General features: G+C 42.5%; 1 protein-coding gene across 2 annotated transcripts in view; it reads left to right on the plus strand.

The window, feature by feature from the left end:
* The window catches only part of LOC134332271 (rab GTPase-activating protein 1), a 165327-nt gene that overhangs the window by 28049 nt on the left and 124599 nt on the right, over positions 1 to 12679 (plus strand). For both annotated transcript variants that reach the window (XM_063013836.1, XM_063013837.1), the window contains 8 exons: positions 809 to 966; positions 2830 to 2940; positions 3855 to 3921; positions 4098 to 4200; positions 5170 to 5339; positions 5463 to 5622; positions 7854 to 7947; positions 11681 to 11831. In XM_063013836.1, coding sequence (XP_062869906.1) covers positions 809 to 966; positions 2830 to 2940; positions 3855 to 3921; positions 4098 to 4200; positions 5170 to 5339; positions 5463 to 5622; positions 7854 to 7947; positions 11681 to 11831 — 1014 coding nt within the window. The remainder of the gene's footprint in view (positions 1 to 808; positions 967 to 2829; positions 2941 to 3854; positions 3922 to 4097; positions 4201 to 5169; positions 5340 to 5462; positions 5623 to 7853; positions 7948 to 11680; positions 11832 to 12679) is intronic.

Genomic DNA, 12679 nt, shown 5'->3' on the forward strand with positions numbered 1-12679 from the left:
AAGCTAAAATGTTTACATCTACATCATCACAGAGAAGCTGAGCTCTGAAGTGTGGATAATAAAATAAAAACACATTTTACGTTCAGTTGTGTCTGAGATATGCTGGTCCAGGCGCAGCATGAGAAGTGGAGGAACACAAGGAGAATCTATAAAGGTGCGACCAGCAGCCGGTCACGGCGAATTTTGTATCTCCAGTTCACCTCACTTGCACGTCTTTGTACTGTGGGAGGAAACCGGAGCTCCTGGAGGAAACTCCACACAGAAAGGACCCGGACCATTCCACATGGGAATCGAACCCAGAACCTTCTCCCTGTGAGGTGACGGTGCTACCCACCGAGCCACCGTGCCACCCAAAATGAAAACGACTAATTTGGGGGGTGATGGTTGTATGAATCATTCTACGTAGCTGTTTATAGTATAGATGCTTTGACACCAGATCAGTTTAGCTCTATGTTTACAACCCCAAATCAGAAAAAGTTGGGACAGTATGGAAATTGCAAATAATGATTAGACAAAGCATAAAATATCTCAGGTTCCAACTGTCTGCAGTCGAATAAAAGTCAAAGTAAATGTAAGGAACACTGCATTTTTATTTTATTTGCATTTTCCATACTGTCCCAACTTTTTCTGATTTGGGGTTGTACATTTACATTCATGGCATTTAGCAGACGATTTTATTTAAAGTGACTTACAATCATAACTGATCATAACCTGTGGTACCATGCCAATCTGTACAACTACCATGATTTATATTTGTGACGTGTGTGTGTGTGTGTGTGTGTGTGTGTGTGTGTGTGTGTGTGTACAGGTCAGCAGAATACTCTACAGCTTCGCCACAGCTTTTCGACGATCAGCCAACAAGTCGACCCTCTCAGCACAGGCTCCGCCTCTCACGCCAGACAGTGACGTCTTCACCTTCACTGTCAGCCTAGAGATCAAAGAGGATGATGGGAAAGGAACCTTCAGGTAAATCTTGTTTTAGGAAGAATTTATTGTTCTCTGATTGTCCACGCCAGGTTCCTAAGATCTTTTAGAAACATACCACTAGTAGGCCGCTCAGGTGGCACAGCAGTAAAAAACACACACTGGAACCAGAGCTGGGATCTCGAATACATCGTATCGAATCTCAGCTCTGCCTGCCGTCTGGGCTGAGCAGCCACATGAACAACGATTGGCCTGTTGTTCAGATATGGGCGGGACTAAACCGGATGGGGTCTCTCTTTCTCATAACTAATGCAATTACGACCTCTGCTGGCTGATCGATGGCTCCTGCACAGAGATGAGAAAAGAGTGCTGTCAGGGTGTGTCTCTCCATACACAGTGCTGAGCTGCATTGCACTCGTCAAAGTGTAGGTGATAAGATGCATACGGCTGCTGCCCACATGTCGGAGGGGGCGTGGGTTAGCTTCTCCTCAATCAGAGCGGGGATTGGCATTGGTGGAGAGGAAGCATGACGCATTCGGGCAATTGGACACGTCAGGAGAAAAAGGGAGAAAATGCGTTAAAAAAAAAAAACTAAAAAAACATATCACTAGATGGATTGGCTACTGTAAATAGCCCCTAGAGGGGTCAGTGTGTGAGGTCCTGCTGTGAACAAGCGTTCCAGAGCTTTAAGTTTTTGTGTCCAGCTTCATCCTTTCAGTACACAGTATGTTTGTCAGTCAGGACACACGACACAGACTGGTACTGGCAGAACAAGAATGAAGGAAGATTCGTCTCTCCAAACAAGAATCAGAATTGTCCAGACTAGGATCTTCTCTGTGGTTCAAGCTATGACGATGACAATTTTGCTTGAAAGAGTAGAAGGTACAAGAGAAAGAGGACAGCCAACAACGGAGATGGATGGATACAGTTAAAGGAACAATAAACGAGCCATGAAGAAGCCTGAAGACGCAAATAGAAGAAACACTATTTATATGCTCGTATAATAATAATAATAATAATAATAATAATAAAATCACATGCCCTGTTTTGAAAACATGGTAAACGTGAAGATAAAACTGAAGCTCCTCTTGGCTTTGCTTTTTCTGCTTTTTTAAATGTACTTTGGCCTTTGACAAACACGTTTCCTCTCATTCATCTCTCTCATGTCCTGTTCCTTCAACAAAGAGCTTTTTCACACCAGCACGCTGACAGGAATCCATCACTGTGGAGAGCTGTGGGAATCTGTTTGTGTTTATAATATGACACGATGAAGTAGTTCATAGTTTTACTGTTTCCCTTCTGGTTTAGTTTCTGCTACTGAACTACTGTGGAGTCCTGTTTAAACTTGAATCGGGGGGGGGCATTAACTCTGTACCAGTTAGTCCCAGTGAGGGGGCATTACCGTTGTACCTGTGAGTCCTAAAGGGGGGGGGGGTAACTCCCAGTCCCAGTTACCTCAGTCCCAGTTACCTCAGTCCCAGAGTTACCTATGTTCTTATCAGTACCAGTGAGGGGGGCATTACCTTTTTACCAGTTAGTCTCAGTTACCTCAGTCCCAGAGTTACCTCTGTACCAGTTAGTCCTAGTGATGGGGGCATTACCTTTGTACCTTTATTGGACCCCAGAGTTCATGTTTCGACAGGACAGCAAAATAATGTCAACGCTAAACTACCAACAGACAACCAACAAATCCAGTCTAGTCCATTTTAAATCCATTGTCAATTGTAACACTAAAGCTGTGAAAGAATAACAGAAGGAGGTGAAGACTTATACCCCCACTCTGTCCAGCTTTGCTGCCTGGGAACATGTTGACCTCGCTGGACGTCACTTTTCTATTGTCTTTTATCAGTTGTATATAATTGTGATAAATCACTAACTGGAACTTTCTCAACCGCTTTGTGACAGTGTCGTGTCAAAGGACAAGGACAGGCAGAGCTTCAAGCTTCGCCCCGGCATGGACAAGAAGATCGTCGTCTATGTCCAACAGACGTCCAATAAAGAGCTGGCCATCGAGAGGTAACGTTCCCATTTCCAACAGCTGTTAATCCTCTCAGTAATAATACACATTTGGGAATGACCATGTTATTACGGAAAGTGACAAATGGGCTTTAGTGGAGGACCCTGTTGGACCATTGCCCATTCCAACTGCGATGTGTTGTCCTGTACATTGTTGTTTCATTATTGTAGAAGAATTTGCTCGTACTGAGTCTGTTTTACATTTTTCAGTGATAATCAAGTTATTCATTCATTCATTTATTGTTGGTTTTACCACCACTTTATCCTGGTCAGGGTTGTGGTGGGTCTGATTTGTTGGGTGAAAGGCAGAAAACACCATGGACAGGTCACCAGTCCATCACAGGGCACACACATTCACTCTTAGAACAATTTTAGTTGCTCCAGTTGGCCTGGCTGCATGTCCTTGGATGTGTGGGAGGAAACCGGAGCATCTGGAGGAAACCCTCAGACACAGGGAGAACATGAAAACACAACACATAAAGAATTCTGGGATTTAAACCCAGGACCTTCTTGCTGTGAGGCGACAGTGCTACCCACTATGCTGCTTAAGTTATTCTGGCAAATCATAAAGACTCTTGTTTACTAGTGGTTCATGGGTGGTGCAGTGGTCTAGACCATGCAAACCCACCACAGCTGAGATCTGGGTTCAAATCTCATTGGTGCTGTCAGCTAACGGGGCATCTACACAGACATGATTGCCTATGTGTGGGACGGGGTGGGGATGGCTAAAACCCTGCAATGGATTGGTTCTCTCGAGGGTCTACCTGCCTTGCGTGTAGTGTTTCTCAGTGAAACCGGACACGTTGTGACCCTGACCAGGATAAATTGGGTTATGGAAATTTAGTGGACTACTGGCCATGGATGACTGTGACCAAGGGGTATTTCAAACTCAAGTGTGTGTGTGTGTTTTGCAGATGTTTCGGTCTGCTCTTAAGCCCAGGGAAGAACGTGAGGAACAGCGATATGCACCTGCTGGAGCTGGTACGTGGTCCACTTACCCACTGACCCCTCTCATTCTCTTCCTCTTTCTGCTCACTAATATTCTTCTTCTCTCTCTCTCACACACATTCTTTCTTTATTTCTACCTTTTTCATGTCCTCTACCCCCTCTCCTTCCCATTGGCCGTATCTTCCTCACAATCCTCCTCTGCTGTGTAGGAGTCGATGGGGAAGAGTTCAGACGGGAAATCCTACATCATCACAGGAAGCTGGAATCCCAACACTCCTCAGTTTCAGGCTGTCAATGAGGAGACACCCAAAGGTACAACGGGTCACACGATCCCGAGCCAAGCCTGATTTATTTGTATTGCACTTCTTTCTCAGACACAGCCAGTCATGGATACCAGTGGTGGTGGGCTAGTGCTGGGTTTTTCAAACACAGAAAAATAAGAATGATTAAATAAACAAATTTAACAGGCACATAATTATGAAATGAACTTGTACACATACGCCCCCTTGTGGAGGCTTTACGCTACATCTTGTAAACCAAAAAGTGGGACCAGATTGCCACCATTTTTATTAATTAGTTATATCTAGTTGTGAGTAATGTTTTGATGTATTGTTTGTGTTGCCTGGGTCATGGTAAAAATCATGAACAAAATATTGATCGCTTGAAATTTACTAGTGTTATTTACTCCTGTGCCACCTGAGCGCCCCTCATGAGCTGATGTTATCAGTAAACAAAAGAAACATCATTGCGTGATGGTTCAGACATTATTTTAGAACAAACAGAAGCTCTGCATGTCTGGTAGGTTCACAGTTCTGATGGTCGGTGGCACCCACGTGTCGTCCATTCTGTAATCAATCACAGATTTAATGGCTCACTCTTCCACTCACATAAAATCAGAACTGCTGCAGATTTAAAATATTATAAAGCCGTGAAAGTTTTAAAGCATCAATAAAACAACCAGTTCAGGAGTCAAAGAGAGAATGTGAATAGCTCCCTTACTCAGATCTTTGTTTTAGTAAAAGTTAAGGGGGACTATTTATATAATAATACCCTAAACCCTGATGTATTAATTCAAAGACATATTTTAGATGTTTGTTTTGCTATGAGGTTATGAGGCAAATATAAAGTGGTGCTCAAAGTCTGATATCGTTAGTGTGAATGATTGTTTTTAGGGCTGTCAATTTTAATCAAGATTAATCGCAAAAAGGGGGACCAACACAATAGTAGGAAGATGGTCATTATGTTATGCCTGATCTGTGTATTTGGTTGTTTGGTGTGTAGATAAGTTCATGTACATGACGACGGCAGTGGACCTGGTGATCACCGAGGTGGAAGAGCCGGTGCGTTTCCTGTTAGAGACCCGTGTGAGAGTGTGTCCTCCCACCGACAGGCTTTTCTGGCCCTTTAGCAAGCGCAGCTACACAGAGACCTTCTACTTAAAACTGCGCCAGGTGAACCACACACACACACACACACACACACACACACACAGAGATATGACAGGCCATGTGATGTTTGTTTATAGATGACAGGACGCTAAGTACCTAACGCCTGTGCTTGTGCCCCTGTCACAGCTGGAGCGGAAGAGTAACACAGACACGCTGTACGAGGTGGTGAGTCTGGAGAGTGAGACTGAGAGAGAGAGAAAGAAAACCACAGCGAGTCCAGGAATCCTGGCCTCCGCTTCACACGGCTCCATGGTGCCCTCGCCTCCTGAAGATGATGAGGAGGAAGGTCAGTACGAGCAGCACACGCTCACTCACCACACTGAAGGATGAAGCAATCATTTCTCAGCTTCACACACCCTTCAAACCCTCCTGTGTATGGGGCTCCCTTAGTCACAGGCCAATCAAAGTGTCCTGTCCACCCTTAAAAGCACCTACAATGGGCACCCAGGTGACTTAAGTGGGCATCTGAGCGATAGACTTGTCCTGTTTGGATGGTCGGGCACATGTGCATCATGTTACCTGAGGAAGAAATGTCACCAGGATGCACTGTAGGACGATACTTCAAACACTTCAAACGTACAGAAGTTGAAAGACCAGTTAGTAATATCCTGGTACCAGGGGTCTTGTGGAATCCATGTCTCGGCTGGCCAGCTGTTTTGACATCAGATTAGGCGGGTGGTCCTGATGTTTTGCTTCCTCGATGATGCATGTTGAATAAAAAGTCCAACTTGAGTTGCTCTGGATTTTAAAACGTTGTTTGTTTATATTTCTGTACATTATATGGTAAATTATTTTATCAATAATATTAATGATTACATGTGAACAAACACAACCATGCAGAAATATTCCTGCTCACACAAACCCACCTAATTAACTTTCAGAAACAGAAAATCTATTAAGCCGTGCATTACAAACTATGTCAACATTAATCTATAATGTGTACATTATTATTCCCTGTTACTGCAGAACTCTATTAGTGCTGATTTATTATTACCGTCGTTTGTAATGCATGTCTAATAAACCATTAAAGCTCTGCATTATAAATTGCTTTAATTCCTAATGTATATTATTACTAGTCTGTTATTGTGTAGCTCCATATTTTCCTGAAGGACTGGATACACCACCAGTGTGTTCTCATGTCCTCACAGATCAGGTCATTTACACTGTATGGACAAAAGTATTGGGACACCAGTTAGTTTTAAATTATTGAATTAATGTGTTTCAGCCACAAAAATTGCTAACAGTTGTAATAAATCAGTTATATACAGGAAAGTATGTGCGTTCAACTCTGCAGCAACAGTTTAGGACAGAACCTTTTCTGTTCTAGCATGACTATGAGCTTGCTTTGTGCACAGGGGCACAAAGACATGAAGAGAAGCTCAGTTTAAAGAAACTTCATTGACCTGCACAGAGACCCTGACCTCAGCCCGACTGAACAGCTTTGAACCGGAAATGAACTGGAACATCAACTCAGGCTTTATTGACCAACATCTGTGTTCAGCCTTACAAATGCTCTTTTAACTGAAAGGGCACAAATTCCCATAGACATAGCCTTCTCACATGAGTGGCTGCTGTTATAGCTGAAAACATCACATAGAGTTCACTCTATTTTAATAGCATTTGTTTTAGAAATGTAATGTCCGACAAGCTCATGGTCAGGTGTCCGAATACTTTTAGCCATATAGTGTAGTAGTGGTTCAGTATAAAATATAAATCATTTCTATTTCGAGGTTCCTCCAGACTCACTTTAAAATCTTGAATCACCTGTGCAGTATCTGTTTGCTTCGTTTCACCTGCAGTTGGCGGGTTGATATGGAGATCTGTATCGTGCACGGAGAATCTTGCACCAATTTCCATTATCTTCCATTTCATTATGTGGGTGCCATTGATCAACTAGGAGAGGTTGTAATTGCAGCTCTCACACCCTCTGACTAGCAGAGCTGAGATGCATAGTGTATATCATGTTTATTCTACATATAGTAACTAAACATAGTAATGGAGATAATGGTTCTTACTGTGGTTCAACATGGTCCTACAGCCTGAGAAAGTTTTGAAGCGTCTTTTTTTATTTTTTATTTGAGCAGCTTTACTGGAATTTCATTAGGTTGTGGCATATTGTCAAATAATAAAAGATGTTTAATGTAACTTCTGGTATTAAGGACATTTAGATTTTATTATTTACATTTACATTTTTGGCATTTAGCAGATGCTTTTATCCAAAGCGACTTACATTACTGTGACAGTATATATTGTCCAAGCAATTGAAGGTTAAGGGCCTTGCTCAAGACCCAACAGTGGCAACCTGGCAGTGGTGGGGCTTGAACCAGCGACTTTTGATTAGTAGTCCGGTACCTTAACCGCTAGACTACAACTGTCCTTATATTTTGTTATTACATCACACACAGTCTAATATGACCAGTTGTGGAGGTTAAAAAGTTGTTTGTAATATTGATAATAAATTAATGTGTGATTTGTTTTATATTTGTACACAGATGCATTTTTATGTTTTTCTCTTAGACAATGACGAGCCGTTGCTGAGTGGTTCTGGTGACGTGTCTAAAGAGTGCGCAGAGAAAATACTGGAGACGTGGGGAGACCTGCTGTCCAAATGGTAAGTGCAGCTGAACATGGGTAGCTCTCTGTACACGCTCATCTCCTCTGCTCCAATCAGAATATACATGCCCATGGTTCCAGCTGTGCACTGTCCATGTAACCCTACATTCACACCAGCAAGATAATCATCAGCTAGTGACCATTAACTCCTGGACCAGTCCTGGAGATCACGTATCACAGTGGCAGAGGGAGGAAACCACGCTGACCTTTCCTCCCACAAACATGGCCAGTTGTGTTTCTGCTCAGACTGGACCACTCGAGTGTTGTTAATACTGCCTTTTGTAGCGTTTATATGTGCAGCAGATGTTATAATAATGATTTAATAACAGTTGAGAAAATACCAATAAATAGTGTTATATTGGACCTACCGGCGGCACAGTGACTCGGTGGATAGCACTGTGACCTCACAGCAGGAAGGTCCTGGGTTCGATCCCCAGGTGGGGCGGTCCGGGTCCTTTCTGTGTGGAGTTGCATGTTCTCCCCGTGTCTGTGTGGGTTTCCTCGGGGAGGTCCAGTGAGGTGAATCAGAGATACAAAATTGTCTCGTTTGACTCAAACACACAGATCCACACTGTACACGGCCTGCATCAGAGATGGACTGACTGCTCAGCTCCTTTTTTTAATTCCCACCCAGCGTATACTGTTCTCCTCTCTCTTTCATATCACACACCGGTGGACCGAGTAGCTGGTGTAGTCGTATCTCATTTTTCACCCCTGTGCTTTTTATCTGTGTACTACAGAGCCTCTTTGGATGTTTTGGCCAAACAAATAAAATAGGTATAGTTTAATAATTTAAGGTTTAAAAACACCTGATGTTCTAATAATTTGTAGGGCCCCCTGCCAGTCATAGGGACTTTTCCCCTCCATCTTGTTAGTTCTGTGCTACTGAATCTCTGTTGCTGGTTCTTGAAATTCATCCTTAATTCAGACACAGTGACACAGTGACACTTTTTTGTAGCATTTTTTTTTATGTAAAATGATTTACGAATGAATGAATTTTTATAAGACTTAATGATTAAATGTGACTCCTGTTCCTGTGTAGCAACCGCTTGTGTAAATGCAGGGTAAGCCGTTGATTCTAAAATGATTTTTTTCTGGACCCTGAGAGAATGCTTAATGTGGCACTGCTAAACGTCGTATGGTCCCATGATGAGCCGCTGGGTGCAGTACCGGTGGTGTTGACTCTGGGTAAAGAACGAGATCCTTTACAAATACAGAATAAACTGATGTGCTGAGTTTAATGTGGAGGTGCAGACCTCTGCTGCATTGTCCTTGAGCAGCCCTCCACAGCACAGACGTACTAGCATAAACCCTGGCTTTAACGCCGTCCTGTCTGTAATTTGTACAGTGGACACTAAAATATGCTAATTATTTATAAACATTTTACTGTCTGTGATGGCAGAGTGGACATTAAGCTACGCTGTGAGTGAGACGTCTCTGGGTCCACCACATTCCTCTTTTACTGCTGGCAGGACCTCAAATAGCACACACACACACACACACACACACACACACACACACACACACACACACACTGAGCATTCTAATTTGAGAACATTTCATGGGAGGGAAATGAGGTACAGGGAGTGAAGGGGTGGACAGAGGAAGAGAGGAGGAAGAGAGAGAATGAGGGAGACTGAGTGTAGGGGGGATGGTCAAAGCCCAATAAGGGTCTTATTAAGATTGTTTCCTGTTACCGTTACTCTCATTGTTCTTAATCTAAATCTTAAGATGAATTCAATTAAAAAGCTCAGGAATTTAATTACAGGCCGCTGCTGCTCTGTGCTTAATGGTGTGTGTGTCACATCTGCACATCTGTTGTTGGTTTTACTTTTTGTCTACCCCCCTCAGTCGTTGGACCTTCTCCCTGTTTTAAAAACAGCAAGACATGTTTAGGTTTTGTCCCTAAATGCCTTTCAGCTGAGCATCTGAGGACGCTACAATAATCAGCTTCTGTGTTGATTTTTCCAATCACATCCTTAATAAAACCACACAAACACTACTTATGGTTTTCTGTATTTGTATATGGCGGTCAGATGGTGTGACGGTCTAAAACGCTAGCCCACTCGCCACTGCGGAGATCTGGGTTCCAATCTCCGAGGTGCTAACAGATGTTCAGGCATCTACACAGACATGATTGGCTATGTTTTGTGGGCTGGGTAACCTGTCCAGGGTATTTCTGTCTTACACCCTTATTTCTTTTTTTTTTTTTTTTTTTTTTTCTTTCTTGCATTTTTCCCAATTTTTCTCTCAATCTAGTCATATCCAATTACCTGATTGCATTACACTTCCTCTCTACCAATGCTGATCTCCACTCCTGATTGAGGAGAGCCGTGACTAACACACGCCCCCTCCAATACGTGTGTAGTAGCCGACTGCATTTTTTCACCTGCAAGAGGCGAGTTCATATGCGGCTCAGCTTTGTGTACGCAGAGCGACACACTGATCAACACATCATTATTGCATCAGTTATGAGGTCCCTATCCAGCTTCCCACCCTGTATGAACAACAAGCAAATCGTTCATGTAGCCGCCCAGCCGGATGGCAGAGCTGAGTTTCGAACCGACGAGTTCGAAATGTCAGCTCTGGTTTGCTAGCGTGTGTTTTATCGCTGCACCACCTGAGTGGCTGCACCCCTATTTCTGCATGTTTCCTGGTGAAACTGGACCTGCTGCAACCCTTACCTAGGATAACACGGTCAATGAAAATGAAATATGTGACAGTGGCACAGCTGGTAAATTGTAGACACATAAAAATATGCATCCTTGGCGCCTGATTTAATTCTTACCTCTGGTTAGTTTCTGTTATTTCTGTGGGTTTTTTTTTTCTTGTTCCCATGTCTGTGTGGTGTTTCTCTAGGTACTTCAGCTTTCTTTACCTTCCAAAACACTCAGAAGGTGAATTGGCTCCATAATAAAAGCCACAGTTTTAAAATAGGATGTCCAGTCAGCTTATGATCAGGTGTCCACACACTTTTGGCCATTTAGTGTATCTGTGCTGAGTGTAGGCTATCGCTCAAATAAAGTCTCATTTCAGCGAAAGACAGAACAGTGGTAGAAAGGCTTAATAAAACGTCAATTTCTCATAAAACATGTTATAAATAAGTGTTTTTTAATGTTAAATGTGTAAGAAATCAAATGATTTTCTTTTTTGCTTAAGTTTAAAAATAAAAAGACTCATCACTGAGATTATTATAATAACGGCAGGTGTGTGGAAAGTTTTGACTAACACACAGAGGGAAGGAAACCATGTGGACTTACTAATAGATCCTGTAATTACCGAATATTCTATTCCTGGTGCAGCAGATGTGTATGTGTGGATCTTTCATTCCCCAATGGTGGAACAAGTGCAGCTAAACCTGCAGAAAAACACTAAAAACAATTCTCTCCTACTTGTGTTTTTCTAAATTCAGCTTTATCACTGTAATATACAAGTAAAAGTAAACAGTAATTAAAAATCTACATTTAGCAGATGCTTTTATCCAAATCAACTTATAGTACTGTGACAGTATACTGTCTAAGCAATTGAAGTGAAGTGCAAGTGAGGTGAACTGGAGATACAAAAGCCATGACTGTGTTTGATATTAAACTTGTGAACTGATTCATCTTGTGTAATGAGTAATTATCTGTCCTGTCATGAATGTAACACAGTGTGTAAAACATGACATTAAAATCCTAATAAATTAATAAATAAATCAGTTTTAAACAGATTATTTTCTGTTTGGCTCTTAGGCACTTGAACCTGGCGGTTCGACCCAAGCAGCTTCCAGCACTGGTGCGCAGTGGTGTCCCAGAAGCCCTCAGAGGGGAGGTGTGGCAGCTCCTGGCCGGCTGCCACAATAATGACCATCAGGTGGAGGAGTACCGCACACTCATTACTAAGGTAGGAAGGACCTTGACCCCTGTTTCATCCTAAACTGATCGGCAGCATTTGATGCACCATCTAGACTTAATCTAAAGGGATAAAATGAGCCTTTGTATTTATTCCTGCACTTTTGTTGAACTGTAGTGTTTATATTAGCATTTTTATGGCTGCAGGATCCGTGGGATGGCCAGTAGAGGCTAAATATTGGTCAGTACTGAATATGCTGATATGAGTTACCTGGTAAAATGAAAAATCTATGTTTTGTCCACACCAGCAATTGTAGTTTCCCCACCCATAATGAAACCCAAGATGAAGTACTGAGCGTGTTCAGGTGTCTGAACCGCGCCATTAAAATGTCGGTTCTATCCTTTCTACTGTAGAGTGGTGTTGGCCAAATCGTGTGTAGAGTCATTTTGGATTTGTCTTACTTGCTTGGATTAAATGGTTAAATGGTCGTCACATAATTATTCATCCTGGTCGGGGGGTGGAAGCTGAACCTGTCGATGTAGATTATGTTCATATTATCTGGTGCACTGACTTTAACAGACAATAAATGGTTTGGAATCTGGAGTTTGTATGTTGCAGCTGATCTATATGCAGTGTTCAACTTATCCTGGACTTGGAAAGTAAAAACACTAACATACAGGCATAACATTATGACCACTTACAGGTGAAGTGAATAACACTGATTATCTCTTCATCACGGCACCTGTTAGTAGGTGGGATATATTAGGCAGCAAGTGAACATTTTATCCTCAAAGTTGATGTTAGAAGCAGGAAAAAAGGACGAGCGTGAGGATCTGAGCGAGTTTGACGAGGGCCAAATTGTGATGACTAGACGACTGGGTCAGAGCATCTCCGAAACT

The sequence above is a fragment of the Trichomycterus rosablanca genome, chromosome 18 (assembly GCF_030014385.1).
Source record: "Trichomycterus rosablanca isolate fTriRos1 chromosome 18, fTriRos1.hap1, whole genome shotgun sequence".
Lineage (NCBI taxonomy): Eukaryota > Metazoa > Chordata > Actinopteri > Siluriformes > Trichomycteridae > Trichomycterus > Trichomycterus rosablanca.